This window comes from Equus przewalskii, chromosome 15 (assembly GCF_037783145.1).
Source record: "Equus przewalskii isolate Varuska chromosome 15, EquPr2, whole genome shotgun sequence".
NCBI classification, from domain to species: domain Eukaryota; kingdom Metazoa; phylum Chordata; class Mammalia; order Perissodactyla; family Equidae; genus Equus; species Equus przewalskii.
The window spans coordinates 31,953,431-31,972,093 of NC_091845.1; the positions used below are offsets into that span (position 1 = coordinate 31,953,431).

The following is an 18,663-nucleotide window of genomic DNA, read 5'->3' on the forward strand; positions in this document are numbered from 1 at the left end:
AATACTGGCAGTAACTAGAAAACCCATTTATTCAATTTGAATAAAGTAAATATTGATACTAGACTTTACATTTAAAGAGACTTGTCTGGCAAGTGAGTCATGTTTTAACAATAACCATAGTAAAAGGGAAAAAATTAGAGCAGTAAGTTAAATAAAAGGCTAATAAAACCTGGAGGAAACAGTTCAGTGTTTTCTCATAAACCCCAAGAACACTAAACATATATTATGTTGCATAAGGAGTCATTTCAAGAAAAAACTGAAAACAATCCAATAGTAGAGTCAGCACTAAGAATTTCAATGATATCCAACTCAAAAATGCATAGGGAGAGTAAAGTTATTTTATTAAATCATGCACATCACGTGTGTTAGTGCAAATAGTTTAATCTGTACTCGAGAAATTCTATTGTACTTTATATCTTTACAAAATAGATTTAAAACAATTATTTACTTTAAAAAATGTAATTCTGAAGTTAAGCATTTCAGAACAATATTTGCAATAACCTATATACAAGAGGTACTGGGTACCACTGGCATATCAGCATTCTGTGGTGGAGTGGCTTCCTGCAACAGAAAATGATGAAATGAACTATATGACAGTATTTTCTACAAGTCATTTGTGACTAATTCCTCCATAAATCTAGTGATTCTCCCAACAGCAAATCCCAAATAGCTTAAAATATAACCTTTAAAGTATAAACAATGACTGCCAAACAGCACAAGGCAAATTATATCCTAAACTTCTATTTCAATATGTGGCTAGGCCTGTGGATTGCCACAGAACATCCAAGCCAATTCACTGACATTCCCTCCCAGTCTTCATTGACTGAAAATTTTAACTATATGATACTTTAGGATATTCTATGACCTAAATAAACTTTATTGACATAACTGTGGTGCCGCACAAAACCATAGCTAAACTTTCACTTCTGTGTCTTAAATTTATAATATCAAGCAGTGTTTAGGTGCTTCACTGTGCATGGAACACTATTAACCTTGGGAATAGTGCTTCTCATTAACAGAACGTCCCAATTAACAACAATAAAAAGAAAATAACCATTTGCATACCCAACCAGGAAATTTGTTGGTAGGTAACAACAGCTCACCTCAAACGTGAATTAGCTTTGAAATATCATAACCAAATTAAGTCAGTAAAAGCTTATCTAGAGAGATATTAATTCTTTCTTCAATTAAACATGCTTAGAGGAAGAGATGATAGGAAAAAAAAAACCCATGCTTCCTAAAATGCTGTATATGAGAAAGTAACTTGGCTTTTAAAGAAAATATCTCTTTAAATACATGAGGTTTAATAAATTACATTCCAATTGACTCAACAGTTTGGTTTACTGCACTGAAATTGTATAATTACTGTTTTTGCTCCCAGAAATACTTCAGTTTGCTCAAGAAAATACACACTCTCATGGAAAGTTTTTCAAAGTTGATGCCCTCCACATCATCAAATCACATTAAGGCTGAACAAATGCGCACATATTCCCCAAATTATCACTAGAACAGAATATTTTCCAAGTGTATTTCTCCTTAAAAAAAAAAAAATCCACACAAATAGTTGTCTCTAAGTCTTGTTCCCAACAGCTCAGTGGTTTTATAACAAGTAAAAATGGCGTAAATATGTAAAAAATATATATATATGTGTATATATTTCAAACTGATAGGCACTGAGCACACAGGGCCTCTCTTCCCATGTATGTATAGGTTGTTTGGTTTGGGTAGTTATCGAATCACAAAAATGAATTATCTGGCCACTAGAATTCAGAGTAAAATACCCATAAATTTAATGTTATAAATAATTTGGTGTACCAAGAAGCCTACTTTAGGCCACCATAATATTCAGAATCTCAACAGACTAATTTAAAAATTACATGAAAAATTGCAAGCAAATTATTGCTTACAGTAGAATCAAGTCACAATTTTATATCCTCTTTATAGACAGATACATTTTATATAATTTAAAGCAATGACCCTAACAGCTGTATTCTTGCACTTCTGCTGTTTTAAGAGGTAAAAAGGAAGAAAATGGTTCTGTTTGTCCCCAGCATGAGTGTGATGCCAGCTTCTAGAGGGAGGACGGTGTACGGACTCAAGAAACGTTCTCATGGAGAAGCTCTGGCCAGACCTGGCACGTACAGCACGATGGCTGTCACCGCAACCAGGGCAGCCAACATGGGCATCCAGGGCCAGGGTTTCTGTGTGGAAAGAAACCAAGAGTCAATATCACATTCTCCCCTCTCTTTTCATACCTATTAACCCACTGGATCCAGAGAGTCCTGAATACTTAACAGAACATTAGAAAAACCTTATCTTTGCATAAGAATAAATTTTTAAAGAAAAGAAAAAGTGGTGAGGGAGTGCAGGTGTGAGGAGAGTCATAATAGCAGACACTCTTTTAGAGGACCACTGTGAAAAAGCCTGATACATCTCAGGAAAGTCTTGGGCAGTTTCCAATTTTGTTACAGTTAAAACCTAATGGTGACTTCTAAGGAACCCTCTGGGCTCAGCCTGCTTTATTTACTCTAGTATCCATACATTACAACTAACTGATGTATACAGATGCCTGGAGTATATTTCTGCCTAAAATGTTTATTTCTTGATAAAAACCAGATTCACATGTTGGAGTAGTTTTATATAAGGGGCTGGTGGGTAAGGTGATAGAAAGAAAATCATCTAAGCTTTGATCCTCTAATTTGAAACTGCAGAAGACAAAATCAGATGGGGTTCAAGATGGGGAAGTGCTATTAGGGACCACCCCTGACTGTCTGATACTTTTGGTAAAGACCATGTCCAGTGTAAAAATGTCACATGATCATTAATTTATATGTTCTATTAATATGCAAGCATGGATAGGCTGTGCCCTGTTAACTTTCAGAGGGCTTTATAGTATCAACTTGCTTTGGTTGATAGCTTTATTTTCACGAGTTTTCTGAGAGTCTTATTGAAAAAGCTGGCTTTTAATGAAATATTCTGATATTGCAGATCAGGGCTCAGAAAGATATGGGATAGGTTTATAGTCTCATAAGTAAATGCACAATGGGGTTGAGATTGTGAGCCAATGGCCCATTATGCTAATCTCATCCTTTTTCATCTTCACAGCCACAGTGTAAATATAGGCAAAGAGTTGAAACAAAGAAACTCTACACTATGGAAAAGGGAAGAGAGGAGGGGGAAGAAAGCTGGCTGAAAACCTCAAAGAGGCAAACTCTTCATTTCTCATTCAAATCTGATTAAACATATCAATTGGGAAGAGGGTACTAATATTGCAGCAATTCATAGTTTACTCCAGTTTGCTAGAGACAAAGACTCAGTTAAAGGCAGCATGTTAACAACTGGTTAGGTTGGAATTAATTCATGGTTAGCATTACTACAAAGGAAACAACACAAAATGTTATGTGATTAGTTGATTGTTCAGTTCATTCGTATGACACAATACATGGCATACTAAATGAAGGGTTTGCTTCAGGTAACAAAATACCTGTGTGTGGTTTTGCCATGCACTATATTACAGATATGGCACAAACAGGTGACGGGGACAAACAGACAAGGACTCAACAGTAGTGCTTGTACCTTTCTCTACCACAATGGACCGAAACACCAAAACAGGAAAGCCAGGAATAGGCCGATGAATACGGCTGGGACGGGTTGTAATATGGAAGGCTAAAGAAGGGAAGGGATATTAAAATCATTTTATGCTATAAAAAAAATATCAGATAAGATGATTTAGACCCCAGGAGGGTGGGAGGGAAGATAGGAAGACTGAGGTTTTGCACTGATTCAAACATTTTAAAGACATCTAATACAATCCAGAATGATGGACCGTGGTATGTAAGTCGGCAAACTACCAGTTTAAAAGGAACAGCTGGAGGCAATGGGCAACGTGGGTATCCCTAAGACCCTAACGAAATGTAGCACGTTAAAACAGAGCAATGACAATACCTCACCAGCTGATGCCCTGCTTGACAGTACATTATTTTTGTTCCATATTCGGAATCCATTAGGATTTGACAATGTACTCCCTTGGAAATGGCTAAAGTTTATTTTATCCCTCCATCAAAATCTTTTTATTTTTTAAACCAAAACTCTTTTGCCTGAGATGGTATTGCTTTCATGCTTAAAAATAAATGCCCTGTGATGCGTGCTTCCTAAACCAAGCAAGAGATCTGATACAATGTATGATAAATATTTGGTATTATAAAGAATGCAGCTGAGTCTCAGGGCTTTCAGTTATGTTACCAGAATATAATTAATTTTTAAAATTGGAAGGGAATTACTACAATGAGTGTTATTACAGAGTAATAGTTTAATACGATAAGCCAATATCATAAAAAAAGGAAATCACCCTATTTGTACAACTATAAATAATAATAGCAAGGTTACTTTTGAAAACATTCTAAATAGTATTAGGGGGATCCATTCTGATTATGCTAGATGTCTTCATAGGTTAATTTAGTAGAAGGTGGTTTGAAATTCCACACTCAGAGGGATATGGATTAACACAAAAGAGAGAAGTAACCAAACCATTATGATCTGATTTCAGAAGAGTTCTGTAATCTACGTTTTTGAAACAAATGCAATCCATTTTTGCTTAGCATAAAGCCTCCAAACCCAATTCATCAACTTCTAAAAGGCTTCCTTCCACCTAAGTAACAAGCCTTTATTTTCTAAACAACTGAGACTTTCTTTAGCAAATGACAGTTGGACACAACTCATGAGCATTGTGTGTGCAACTGTGTAACTGGATGGCCATGCAACATCACTCTTTTGTACTTGTGCTGCAGGTTAAGCGGAGTGCGTTCCTTGGTAGGAAGTGTGTGGCTCACGCCCACTGCAGTATCCAAGCCATGACAGGGGTTTGAAGTAAGTCAGAGCACAACCAACCACACTGAACATCCATCAGTTAGGGCCCACAAAGGCAATGATCACCAAAACGTGTAACACAACATTTATTTAGAGTAACATCTTTTTAAAGACTATCTGCCTTTTTAGCAAATGAAAAACAAATTAATATTATTAAACTCAATTTATACCATAATGTTCCAATTTAACACACACACACACACACACACACAAACACACACACAGAGCCCTGCAGAAACTCACCAAATATTTCCTAATATTTATAAGAGGCCAAAAAGACACTAAGCTTTTTAGGAACGTGCCTTAGTGAGAATGTTATTTGTATAAAATGAAAACCATAATTAAGTCTCCATTTTTTGATACAGCTATGCTAAGGAGTCAAGATGTGCTACTATTTCTTGGGTAGGTCCCTGGTGGTACAGTGCTTCATTTCCTAGCAGGGGAAAGACAAGCGCCAGATGATGGCTTAGTGACAAAACTTCAGATTCATCTGGGAAAGCTGATAGTTCTTAGGTAAATTATTTTCTTGCAAACAAGGCTCTTCCTCCAGGCAGTCCTCGGACTCTTCTAGGGACACAGGTTTAAGGGGCAAATTCTTACTCAAAAATTTGACAGCACAACGATTCCATCATGGAATTTCATAATGAAAAGCTTAGTTCATGTGTTCTACAGGCTTTAGTTTCTCAAACCAGTAACAAAGTCCTCTGAAAAATCAATTTCAGGACTCTCACCTGCCTCTCAATCAAAGCTAAGCCAAGTTTGCAAAGACTTACATTATTTCCTTTCTCTCGGAGCAGCTTCAGGTTGTCTTTACATTGTTTGAGCTCATCTGTGATTGATTGTTTTTCCTGCTCAGTCATTTCAAACTTCAACTTCAGTTCTGAGAGTACAGTCTGTGTCTTTTCATACTAAAGGCAAAGAAAAAAGAGTGTGCAGACTCAACTTAAAATTGGTATGAAGTAATGGTTCTAGTCAGGCTTATATACCAGACCCTACTTAGTCACCTGCAACACCAAAGTCAAGCCTTTTTGTTTTAAGGAGGATAAGAATCATTTGCACTAAGAAGAAGTCTTGAATGCTAACTTGGTTTTATGTAAGAATTTTCTGGCCCTGGAATTTAAAAAAAAGTAAGAGAAGTCACCATTCTGTCATCTGTTTGCAAGGTAAAGGGTCATTTTTTTCTATTAAGTGAGTGAAAGGAGAAAATCAAAATTTCAAACTGAGCAAAAGAAAAGCAAATGAAGAAAAACTCCACGGCCTAATTAAATGTCAAGGTTAGGAAGTCTGAGTTTATATCCTGGTAGGAATGTTAGCCAAGCTATTTTAGCCTTAAAGTAAAAAGTGTTAACTTCCATTAGGCCTCCTTTTACTCAGCATTAAAGTGTTCTGGGTAAGTGAATTTCTAGGCAAATGAAGCAAAGAAATGTATCTAAGGTACCAACAACTAGAACTGGGACATTTCTATCTTTCTATTTAAAACGTAAGCACCAAATAAAAATAATTTTTAAAGATCTGTTTCTGATAGACATTTTTCTACAGTGAAACACACCACTTCCTGCTCTGGAAAACAGTTCACTGTATAGAATTTGACTTTCAGATGGACGAGCTATCCCTTGCACAAAGGTGAGGCCAACGTGAAACGTAGTATGGTTTGCCCCTACTTTAAATGCTCTGGGAGGCAGGAATTCTAGACTGATTCTACTTGTAGATATTGCATCTTACATGCAAGCTGAGCTCCCAGTCAAAGAGCAAAGACTGTTCTGCTGCTGGTTGTGCTTTTGTCTCAGGCTCCGCTGCCCCACTCTGCCATCTCTGAAGGTTTTAAAAGGAAGAAAGAAAGACAAGGGCTGAGTATAAAATAAATATACTGCAAGTCTGGCATACCAGAAAGGTTTCTCCTCTTCCCCAAATATAGCCCATGAGGCTGGAAAGTCACCAGTTCTTTTCCGCCTATAACCTAGAAATTCCCCCAATAAAGGACACCCTCTACATGGTGCTTCTGAATAATGCAAATACCTTGGAGTGACTAATTAGGAGCTCATCATTATGCACTCCAGAGATAACTATTAAAAGGATGCAAATGTACAAAAACATTAGTCAGAAGAAGTAGGGGTGGGAGGGCTAGAGTCAGCAGAGAGGTCACCAAAAAGTGGGAAGAAAGATATGGGTACAGAGAAGGAGGTAAAATATGAAAGGAACTCCCTGTTACCTAACAATGTTCCCAGAACAAGTTTGGGTAGGATGCCAGAGAATGAACTAAGGAGTAAGATTCATGGACTTTATGACAGTTTTTTTTTGTGGGATCTGTGGACTTCCTTCCAGAAGGCAGAAGGTTACCAGCAGGCTGCCAAAATAAATTCAGTGTACCCAGGCTAGTCTCTGCACGAGTCTCTTAGAACATAATCAATTCTCAATGATCTGATTCTTAACAGTGACTAACAAAGAATAAGTGAAAAGTGATCTGCTGACCTAAACTTTCCCTTACTTTCCTTTTCTGCCATTCTTACATCCAGCCTGTCCTTTCCACCAAAGTACTTAATCATTTCTCTGCTCCAGGAGTTGTGAAACATAATGACAGGAAGGCAGCTCAGTCAGGAAGATCCTGCTGTTAACCTTCAGCATGTGAGTGGGTGGGAAGGATTCTGGCCCCAGGGCAAGAGTGAAGCCAAACAACTTTCCTGAGTCAGTCTTTGCAGGTGGACTTGTGTACTCAATGTTTTATGAATTCTTAAATTAGATATTCCTACTAAATTAAAATATAGAGATGCTTTCTTAAGTCAAACATAAAGATGATACACTATTATTTTTCTCTTAATACTGAGGATTAAAATTTACTTTTCTCATATACTTTTTCTTTATTAAATGTTCAAATAAAAGCTGCCACAAATATAAAATTTAATTGTTGGAACAAAGGTCACCTTTTGCAGCCTTAGTTGCACATCTCACTTGGATATCATTTTTGCTCCGTCTTGCTTTCTAACTCAGAGGTGAAAAATGAGCTCAGTTCTGATTAAAAGGGAAATACCACACAGTATTACCAATACTTTTGGTTCTTCTTCATAAAAATAATCGTATCTGGGCTTGCTTAGCTTGTAATATTTTAGCTTGTCACAGTGCTGAAGACACATAATCATAATACTGTGCACATAGAAAGGAGAACAAAGGGGAAATGTTGAAAGGGGATATGTACATTAATAAAAAGGAGTAATTCATTTGCAGTGGATTACACAGATATAGGAACCTCATTAAAGAATATGTTAGTTACAGACTAGTATCCAATAGTTGACATCAGGACAAATGGAAAGAGAAGCAATTTTACATTACAAAGAAGTGTGATGACCACATTATTTCACAATGGAAAACACTGAACAAGAAAATAGAAAAGAAACATATTGACAAGATCAGACATATTTTTAAATGTGCTGCATTTAATGCAATCCAAAGGCTATCAACAATTTAGATGCTGTGACAACATGCCACTGCCATTTATGGAAACAGTTAAAGCAATTCGCACTGATTGCTCAGTGACCAAAAACAGGCAAACAAATAATGCAACAAAACGGCTAATGCATTCATATTAACATACAACAGAATTATCTTCCAACCACAGCATTCTTCCCAGACTTTGAAAGAATTATAGCATATGGACTGGAAGGACACAAAGTGCTTACAGTATTAAATACCAGCATATTTACTTTGGCACAAAATTTGTGTTCCAATTAAATAAAATGAGATTTCTCCCAAAACACATATCCTTAGCAAGAAGATAAAAACGAACATATTACAAAATCAATATGGCCACATGTAAATAAAAAAATGTTACAGTTTTTTTTTCTTTAGGAACAAACATGAAGATAGAAGAACAATAATCATTCTCAAGTTCAGGATACTATAAGGAAAGGAAAGTGCAAACAAAAACTGCATTGATTAAATAGATCCAAAAACAACTTGGGGAAAATTCATTATTAAAAACAAAGAATTGTCTTCAACTTCCTTTAATTTATAACGAATCCTTCATTTAAGAGAGTCAGCAACTGGGGTGGGGCCCTGACCAGTAGGAGATCAAGATGCATCAGCCTTCTCCATCCCCCTAAGCTGGCCAGGAGTCTATGCAGAGGAGTAGTATAAGGCAAACTGGACTGAACGCAGCTCTAACTGCCTCACTGTCAACTTCAAGGCTTTGCTCAGAAAGAGACTGGGTGGGTTCTCTGCTCCAAAGTAAACCCTCACCATTTTTAACATGATTTTTTTAAAAGCCACCCAAGTCAAGGTTTTAAGAAAAATGACATGAAAAGTGAGCAGCATATTTGTGAAGAAGAGGAAAAAGGGGTAGGAGGAGAGGAAGTAAAAGGTCATAGAAGATGTGTTTGGCTGGCTGGCTATGAGGTGAATTTTAAGTAACTTTTCAGGCCAGTTTCACCTGAGGAGTTTAGACAGCATTACAGTGTGGCCCCAGTTTGCTTTCCAAAAGTATTCTATGTTAAATATGATACTGTCTTTCAAAGGTAAATAATGAATTGAGTGATCCGGTACAAAGTGCTTCTCATATAGGTTAACTAACTGGTAGAGAAAATTTTTTTAATGTAATTTTGCATATTTATATTTTTGAGAACAAATCCTACTGATGAATTCTCTACATATGGACCATGATACATAGCTAGAAATCACCAAGCAGAGATGCTCCAAGTATCAACTTTTTAACAGGTAATGTGACTTCTGCTTCCCTTTATTTCTAACTAGCATGAATATCTGATTTGCTTTTGGCTTTAAGTCCAACCATAATTGGGCTCATAATGTCTTTTCGCTTTACCTCTTTCTGTACATCCTTTGCTTGGGTTTCAGCCTTACTGAGAAGACTTTTTAAATCAGCTGAATCTCGAAGATGCTGTTCTTTCAAGGATCCCACTTGATTCTCAAGCTCTTTTCTAGTCATCTGAAGGATGCTGAGATCACTGGTAAGCTCTAAACTCTGCTTCTGAGAACTGCAACATAAATATTGACAGAGTTATTCATGTAGAAACTAGACACAGCAGGAAGTCCAATTTCTTATACATGTCACTAGGAGGGATGGAGTGGATTTCAGGGGAGGAAAGAAAAGTGTAAAAAAGAATAAGATACTTTCAATAAGTAAAAAGCGTTAAAACATTAAAAAAGTGCAAGTTTAAAGCTATGTCCTATTTTTAGATAATCAAATATATACAAAAGTTGAAATTTTAAAAATAGAAGTAGGCAGTGACATTATATGTTTTGTTGTATTACATTATATTAACTATATCATAAAAAGATTCAATATAGGTCTTCTACAGGAAAAGAAGACCATGTATTTCAACTATTTTCTTATAAGTTTCAGTACTTGACAAATAGGTTGGGGGACAGAAACTTAAAGCTTAGGAGCCACTGCCAACTTAAGTAAAGATAAACCTAATGAAAAGAGAAAACATACCAAAGTGGGGGAAAAGCATGGGACAAAGAACCAGGAGGCTGAGTTTTGCCCCAGCTCTGCCACTATTTAGTTGTGAGATATTAAGCAAGTCACTTAACTAGTGCAATTTCATTCTCTGAGTAAGCATTTCCTGAGTTCTTAGATCTGTGCCAGGCACCAGGTTACATAGATACAAACAACACAAGGAGAGTCTCAATGCCCTCCACTGTCAAACAAGAAGATTGAACTCAATAATTTCTGAGGCTGTTTTCCGGCTTAAATTCTACGATTACTTTTATAACCTGATGTAAAAAAATCCGATTTACATACTAGGAAAACAGCTTGATAGGCATGAATAGAAATTCTTTGTTCAGTTCCTTCTACATCACAGACAACAAAGAACAAAAGATCTGTATAGTGTAGCTGTGTCAAAGAATTTGGCTCCCATCTACAACAGAAAGAGCTAAAGGAGGATAAGGTTTCCAAGATGACAGTTGTATGTCTCAGAACGGAACAAAAGACTCAGACTCAATATTGTAACAGATACTATAGAGTATAAATCCCATTCTGATTGTATGCTAGGCAGATTCTCAGGGAGTAAGTGTGATGCTGTCAGGCCAATACAGCTAGGAACTAAATGGCATATAAGACTCTATAAAGGAAGACTAGCTTCTAAATACTACTTAAATGCTGGGGAGGCTTACCAAATAAATTTAGAGAACTACTAAATCAGAAAAGTTTAAGGAAAAGAATTAGCCTTAAATAGTTTATATGAATTTAGGCAGACAACTTGACCAATGATCTACCATATTCCACCCTTTTGGGGCCTAAAATTTTTAAACCAGAGGCTTCTAACTCTTAAGGAATTTGTAGGCTTGCTTTTCAACACTTCAACAAATTTTGAAGGAATTAAGAAAATAGCATTTAACAATCCGCTAGAGTCCAATTAATCACATCTCAAAAATGAGGGATCGAGTCTGAACCTTTATAATACCAATAATTCCAAAACAAGAATAATTTAAGATAATCAATATTGGTAATCAAACATCAGTATTTCTTGCTTGATAGAATACTAAACTAAATGGATTCACTAAGATCCAAATGTATTCCAAATATGAAGAACCTGAGTGTCTGCATCATCTTATGCACACTTTATACCAAATAATTTGTCCAAATGTGCTGTAACATAGATAATCAGTTGGTACATACATGTACATATATATATACACACATGTACAACATTAATAAATTGCTTTTGGACCTTTATTTTGTCATCTTCATATTTTGGAATTTGCTTTTACAAACTTTTACATGTTATAAACAAACATTTGTTTTATTCTTTATTTATAAACATTTGTACTATTCTTTATTATTGTTTTATTCTTTATTCTCTAAACATTCAAAAAATAATACACATAAATAAATGAAAAGACTACAGTAAGCTATGACACTGGAAGAGAAAAAAGCGCTTTACAGATATTGATATGGAGAAGACATGGTATCGTAAGGAGTTTTAGAGAATAAATCAGCACATCTTGTTTCTTCAACTAGTTCTTAATTTTTAAAAATGTATAATCAATATTACAACTGGTTTTTTTTAATAAGCAGATAATGAAGCTTACTATTTTCTGATGTATCTAGTCCTTTATCATTTTTCCGTAAAGCTTGTTTTCTATGGGAACTGACCTTGATCACTGAGTTTTTGCTAACCTTAATGCTCTTCTGGAGTGTAAACATAAGGCTAACAAGAGAGTAATGACTCCCATTTTTTGCGTACCGGCAGGGAGGGAGATGGAGTAATTAAGAGCGGCTTCAATAATAAACAAGTACTACTTTTGTATTCTGAATCAGAACATAAACATTATTTAAATAATAAATATGGAATGGATCAAATTTTTAAGGAAGAAATCAATTTTAAACTATGCAACAAATGTTGGTGGGAAAACAGGACTTCACTAAATTTGCTGGAATAAATCTATTGCATTCATTGGTTTACCTGTAGGGTACTGGATACTAGAAAGATTTAACTGGTTTTAGAGACTTCTTGATGTTACACATTATTACTCTTTATATAATCCTGCTTGAAATTCAGAAGATGAATTTATATCTTTCAATAGTATAAATTCTTTATTATAGTCATCTCCTGATCACCCTTATTAACAGAAAGGATCACTGGCATGGAAGAAAAACAAATTTGTATTTGAAATTTATTATCATTTAGTTTATAGGGAAAGTTCAATCATTAATTATAGATCTTTGCTGTTTGTTTAGGGCTTTTTGGGGGAGGGGGCCTTTACTGAATATGTATTCCATGAGTACACCAAAAGTAAAGAACATATAGGATGATGGTGGCAGCAGGAAAAAAATGCTAAACTGTTCATTTAGCATGGTTAACCTGGCAAATAGCCAAGAGTCTGGCTGAACATTTTGCTCCAAAAAGATATTTAAGTATCAAAATTAAATTTAATTTGGATGAAAATTTAAGAAAAAAAGTATTTTGAAGCTAAAAAAAAGAGTTCTTGCATACTTATGCAATTCTTTTTCTTGCCGCTGCAGTTCTGATGATAGCAAAACATTTTCCTTTTTTAGAGAACGGCATTCGGTTTCCAACATATTCCATTCCTTTCTCAACTTCTCTAGTTCACCTAAAACAGTCCCAAAACATATTTGTTAATATAGGAACATAACTTCCATAGTAATTCAGAGGAGAAAGGGAAATATTTCAGTGAAGAACATACGTTTTTCTCCCTTAAAAACATGTAGAGTTTACATGGCTATCCTTTGATTTCTGTTACATTGCATTTATAACTCAGGGAAGTCCCGTGACCTTGAACTTCAGTAATATTTGTTTCCCATTTCACTTTTATAAGACAAATAATTTTTAACAGCATTTAAATAAAATATAAAATTGTAAAAAATTTCAATTTATTGTAGAACTTGGAAACCTGAAGAATATTTAGAGCCCCTAACATAAAAACACTGCTTTATACAACCAATTGCTATCAAAGAGAAAAACAGCCTGAATGGTTATCCTGTACAACTTACAAAGTTATCATTGTCAAGTGTTAAAGAGCTTCACGTAAAATACATTTACTCACCTTGTAGCCTTGTTGCTTCCTCTCTCTGTTGGTCCTCACATTGTTGACATCGAAGCTGAAAACTGTTTTGCAGACTTGTGATTTCTTTCTCATATTCAGACGCTGCTTTCCGCCACCGCTCAAGCTCAGCTCGCACCTTCTTAAGCTCTTCTTGTAAAGAAGCAATGTCAGTGTCCCGCTCAGAGGCAGCCTTTTCTGCTGCTTGATGAAGGAGCAAAATTTCATCTCGGGCACTAAGCAATTCATCGCGGGTGCTTGTGATTTCATTGTCCTTCTCCTCCCGGAGATTCTCAATATTGATGTGTAACCTCTGCAGTTGGGCTACAAAAGTATATTTATCCATCATTTTCTTAGTCCATAGCAATTAGGAATAAAAGAATAGCCCATATGGGATTGTAGTTACTGCACAGCCCAGGCTGTCAGGACTGTTTATTTCTTTTGATTAAACTGTACAAGCAATCCATGTTTAATGCAGAAAATGTCCAAATACAGAAACACAGAAAAAACCAAAGGGATCTTTATTTCTCCCATACAGAGAAACTGCTTCTAACATTTGGTACTTATTCCTCTAGGTTTTTTCTACGTATTTACACATATATAAAAACAAAAATAGGGAGGGATCATAATATATATAGTGTTCTCTATCCTGCTGGTGATGAACATCTTTTAAAACAAAAAAGTTACACTGTAACTTTCTTGACTAATCCTTTATTTTAGACATTTTAGGCTAAGTTTTAAATTACTAAGCTATAATATAAACAATACTGCTTATAATGCAATCCTGATTTTTTTCTTAGGGCGAATTCTTAGACACAATTGCTTGGTCAGAAGGGAGCATTAGTAAAACCTTTGATGTTCTTTATTCAACTTTCTGTTCAAATGTCAATTCCTTAAAGAAGGCTTCTCTGATGACTTACCTAAAAACAGCCCTCTGTCATTCTCTAGCCCTTTACTCTGCCCTTATTGGAGAACATATTATATATTTATTTGCTTATTGTTTATCTTTTCCACTAGACTGTATTTCTCATGTGTGCACTATCCCCAAACAGCAGAGTAAACAATCAAGAATTGGTTGAATTAATGAATTGATAAAATTAATGAATACGCCTGATCAAAGAGGTATATTTTAATTAATTAATTAATTTTTTAAAAGATTCTTTTTTTTTTTTGAGGCAGACTAGCTCTGAGCTAACTACTGCCAGTTCTCCTCTTTTTGCTGAGGAAGACTGGCCCTGAGCTAACATCCGTGCCCATCTTCCTCTACTTTATATGTGGGACGCCTACCACAGCATGGCGTGCCAAGCGGTGCCATGTCTGCACTCAGGATTCGAACTGGAGAACCCCGGGCCACCGAGAAGTGGAACATGTGAACTTAACCGCTGCGCCACTGGGTCGTCCCCAAAAAAGATTTTATTTTTTTCCTTTTTCTCCCCAAAGCCCCCCAGTACATAGTTGTATATTTTTAGTTGTGGGTCCTTCTAATTGTGGCACGTGGGATGCTGCCTTAGCATGGCTTGATGAGCGGTGCCATGTCCGCAACCAGGATCCGAACCTGTGAAACACCAGGCCACTGAAGTGGAGTGCTCGAACTTAAGCACTTGGCCACGGGGCTGGCCCATAAGAGGTGTATTTTTAAAAGATCTGGTTTTGTGCCCTCTTGACTTGAACTGGAAACAATTTGCATAAAATCATACTTGGTTCAGAACTAGACTACTAGTCTTGGTTACTATAACACAAGAAAATTATAGGTAGAAAAGAAGAATAATTAAAATAATTGAGGCGATTTAAGGCTGGGAGGGGGGAGGTTATCTCATAAATAAACATTAAAGACAAAATTGTAGGAATCATTTTTAAATTTGTAGGAAGCATTGAGAGGTAACAGATTCAAAATCTGAAAAGATACAATGGCCAGACATAACATAACCACAGACTTGTAGATAAAGCCCTGAAATATACATGCTGGCACTAGGGGGCACTCAATGATGCCTAGGTAAGACAGCTTTAAGACAAAAGGCAGTACAATGACATACAACCTTTAGGAAAAATTGCCCATACACAGTACAGGATACAAACATAGACTCAAATCAGAATTATATAAACTGAGTAACAGCATTAAACTATAATAAGAGTTTAAAGAGTTTTCAACTTAAAGAAATAGAACCTACACCAGATATTCTAATTTGACCATAATAAAATTAAAAATTTTAAATAATTCAAATGTCCCACTCAAAAATAAGAAAATAAAACCCCCCAAATTGGTTTTTTTCTCTGGGATATTTTAGGGCAAATATCATAGGTCTCATACAATGACTTCCCATTTCTTATGAACTGAGATTGCCTGTCTATTTAATTTCTTCTCACCCTATGTCTCAAACTAATATTTTAAAATAACATTGGTTCCCTGTTTGACAATGCAGGCAAATTAATTTTGCTTTAGGAATTTTACAATGGCATGGGAACGAAAGACCTCCCCTGGGGTATCTCAAGACTATAGCCTCAGAGTACCAGGAGCTCTGGTTAAGAAAACCCTTGACATGCAGGGAGGGGTCGTTCTGGTCATTTCTGTCATGACCCTGTGATAGCCCACACAAAGAGACAGCACAACAGTGGGTATGAAGAGAAGCCTTCACCACTGAAGGCAGTGAGGGGACCATTATTCTATTCCATGTGGTATATCATTTTTGTTGCAATGTAGGTGTGTTAGGAGCATTAGAAATAATGCCACCAACAAGCTAAAAGTGCTGATGCACAGAGCAGCTCAAACTGGTTTCCTGTCTAAAGGCCCCGTTTGTACTAATTCACTACATAATCCAGAAAGTGAGTCTTACCAAATCTGTGTCTTCACCCGTGATCATCCCACTCCAAGTGTCTACTATTGGAGTACTTGGGAACCTTCCCTTGTAGCTTCTTTAAAAAAAAAAACAAAACCACCAAGAGCCTAGTTATAGTCTCAGATTCTAGGGAAGAACCAAAGCCATGAAAAGAAAAATGGGACTCCTCTGCACTCTTACTTTCCATTCCTTAGGAATCACTACAAACAATAACAATCCCAAATAGCCTTGGGGTGTTCCATACCTTGAAGAACCTGTATTTGTTTAGTGGATTCCTCAACTTGATTTCGATAGGCTTTTCTTTCTTCTTCCAAAAGAGCTACAAGTGAAAGACAGAATATCTAATTTTGTGAGTTAATGAAAATGTTCAGAATTGAGCAGCTGGAAATTTCTAAGAAATTCTCTCCTAAAGTTTATTGACAGAAACAAAAGTTAGGCAGTAAGTATTATCAGTATGAGCAATTAGATTGTTTAAAGATTTTTAGGAGCACAAACAGTAAGTAATAAATCTATTTAATTAAGTAGTGGAGTTTTCTAGACCTTGTATCACCAAGATATTATGTGCTATTCTTTACATGAGAAGGATCCTTGATAGTCGTTAATCAGCACTCAGAGCTTAAATTTAAAAACAGACCTAAAATCCTCATGTTTACGACTAAGCACATAGTAAGTACCCACTAACCGGAAGTTCCCAGTTCCCCTTGGGATATGAATCTTCCTCCTGGTCAGGAAGGCTGTCTTAGAGAACATGAAGACTCCATAGGTCATTCACTTTCTCCTTGTTCTAAGACTTTCTAAGGTACTAATTGACTACAACTAGGTAGTTACTGTGAATGATATAGAAACGTAAACTCTAAGGAATAACACAGAATCCACTGGCCTATGACACTATAGATAAGTGAGCTACTAGAAAAGAAAGTGGTTGGGACATTAGAAGATTCTATACCTTAACCTTGCCTGGTTCCTTCCATTTATTGAAGAATATACTATAAAATCATAGGGAATATAAATTTCCCTTATCTTATACTGAGTAGTTAGCATTAGGTGTAACTAAAACTTAGAAATGTATATACAGTATGTTTTTCCTTTTGCTGTCTTAATATGTAATTAACTACTAAGATCTTTAATTAATACAGGTCTTTTTTATTTATTTATTTTAAGGAAGATTAGCCCTGAGCTAACATCTGCCGCCAATCCTCCTCTTTTTGCTGAGGAAGACTGGCCCTGAGCTAACATCGTGCCCATCTTTCTCTACTTATATGTGGGATGCCTAACACAGCATGGCTTGCCAAGCGGTGCCATGTCCACACCCGGGATCCAAACTGGTGAACCCCAGGCCACCAAAGTGGAACGTGCGCACTTAACTGCTGCGCCACCAGGCCGGCCCAATACAGGTCTTTCTTGATCACATCAACAATGGGAAGGAAGTAGGGCAACCGTAACTCTCCCCACTTTATTGATCTGAAGCATAAGTTCAGACAGGTTAAATCAATGTCCCAAGGTCACATATCTAATAACAAAATTGTGGATCTGGAACAGAATACCATGCTTCTGGATGCCAAGTTTGGGGCCACTCAGTTATATCATGTTGTCTTCACATTCCCTAAAGAATCAAAGTAATCTTGATCTCACCTTGAAGTTCAAAGCATTTTTGTTTACTTGCTCTAGCTAGCTCCTGGGCTTCAATCAATTCCTTGCGAAGATGCTGAATTTCTTGTTTTGCCTCAATTTCTGACTGTGCACCCTGCAAGTCATCTGACAAAAATATGTTTATTTTAAAAGCAAGAGTTAGTATCACACCACAATCTCTACAACCAAAGATTAGCAATCTCTTTCATGTTTAGACATGCATAGTTAAACAACACAGGACAACTGAGTTAAATAAACTTTAGAAGCAAATTATATTAAGCATTTTAGTCATTTTACCCTGGAGAAAGAACACAGGTACAGTTAAATATATATTAGTAATTCAAGGCAATGGTCCTATAAAATACATATTATTATACACTAAGTTAAATATTTCACTCATGTAGAGCTTATGTAAGGTTTGAAATTCAGTAAGACGGGCATAATGCTATTCTTCTTTATCAATTTTGAAATTTCTTCATAACAAGTCAGAAAAATTTCACTTGGAACTTAACTGGAAATGGAAAAACAGAAATAAACTTTTCTTTAGGAGAAAGTATTTTAGCACGATTTCTCCAGTTGTGAAATACAAAATAAAAATTAGGCTGAAAGTTCCACTGTGCTCACTTTGTCATCACTGTTTCCCCAACACTACACACGTATAACAAATGAATATTCGCTGAATTATTAGATGATGGTTTTTATCAAAATAAATTCAATCCAGCATTACATCTCAAATATGCCACCTCCCCTAACCTCTGCCCATTCTAGTCACTCTGTTCATCTTTCATTGTATTAAAACTTTCTGCTACTGAACACT

At 36.0% G+C, this 18,663-nt stretch overlaps 1 protein-coding gene across 50 annotated transcripts in view; it reads right to left on the minus strand.

Moving 5' to 3' along the window:
- Positions 1 to 320: 320 nt before the first annotated feature.
- The window catches only part of SLMAP (sarcolemma associated protein), a 158,682-nt gene continuing 140,339 nt past the window's right edge, over positions 321 to 18,663 (minus strand). For 16 of the 50 annotated variants that reach the window (XM_070574842.1, XM_070574828.1, XM_070574817.1 and 13 more), the window contains 7 exons: positions 17,850 to 17,972; positions 16,462 to 16,536; positions 13,387 to 13,707; positions 12,816 to 12,933; positions 9,677 to 9,848; positions 5,640 to 5,774; positions 321 to 2,201 (listed from right to left, as the gene is read on the minus strand). In XM_070574842.1, the coding sequence (XP_070430943.1) occupies positions 2,109 to 2,201; positions 5,640 to 5,774; positions 9,677 to 9,848; positions 12,816 to 12,933; positions 13,387 to 13,707; positions 16,462 to 16,536; positions 17,850 to 17,972 (1,037 nt within the window). In that variant the 3' untranslated portion in view covers positions 321 to 2,108. Of the gene's footprint in view, positions 2,202 to 3,576; positions 3,667 to 5,639; positions 5,775 to 9,676; positions 9,849 to 12,815; positions 12,934 to 13,386; positions 13,708 to 16,461; positions 16,537 to 17,849; positions 17,973 to 18,663 lie in introns of all 50 variants that reach the window. The other 34 variants (XM_070574844.1, XM_070574833.1, XM_070574823.1 and 31 more) reach the window with 3 other exon arrangements.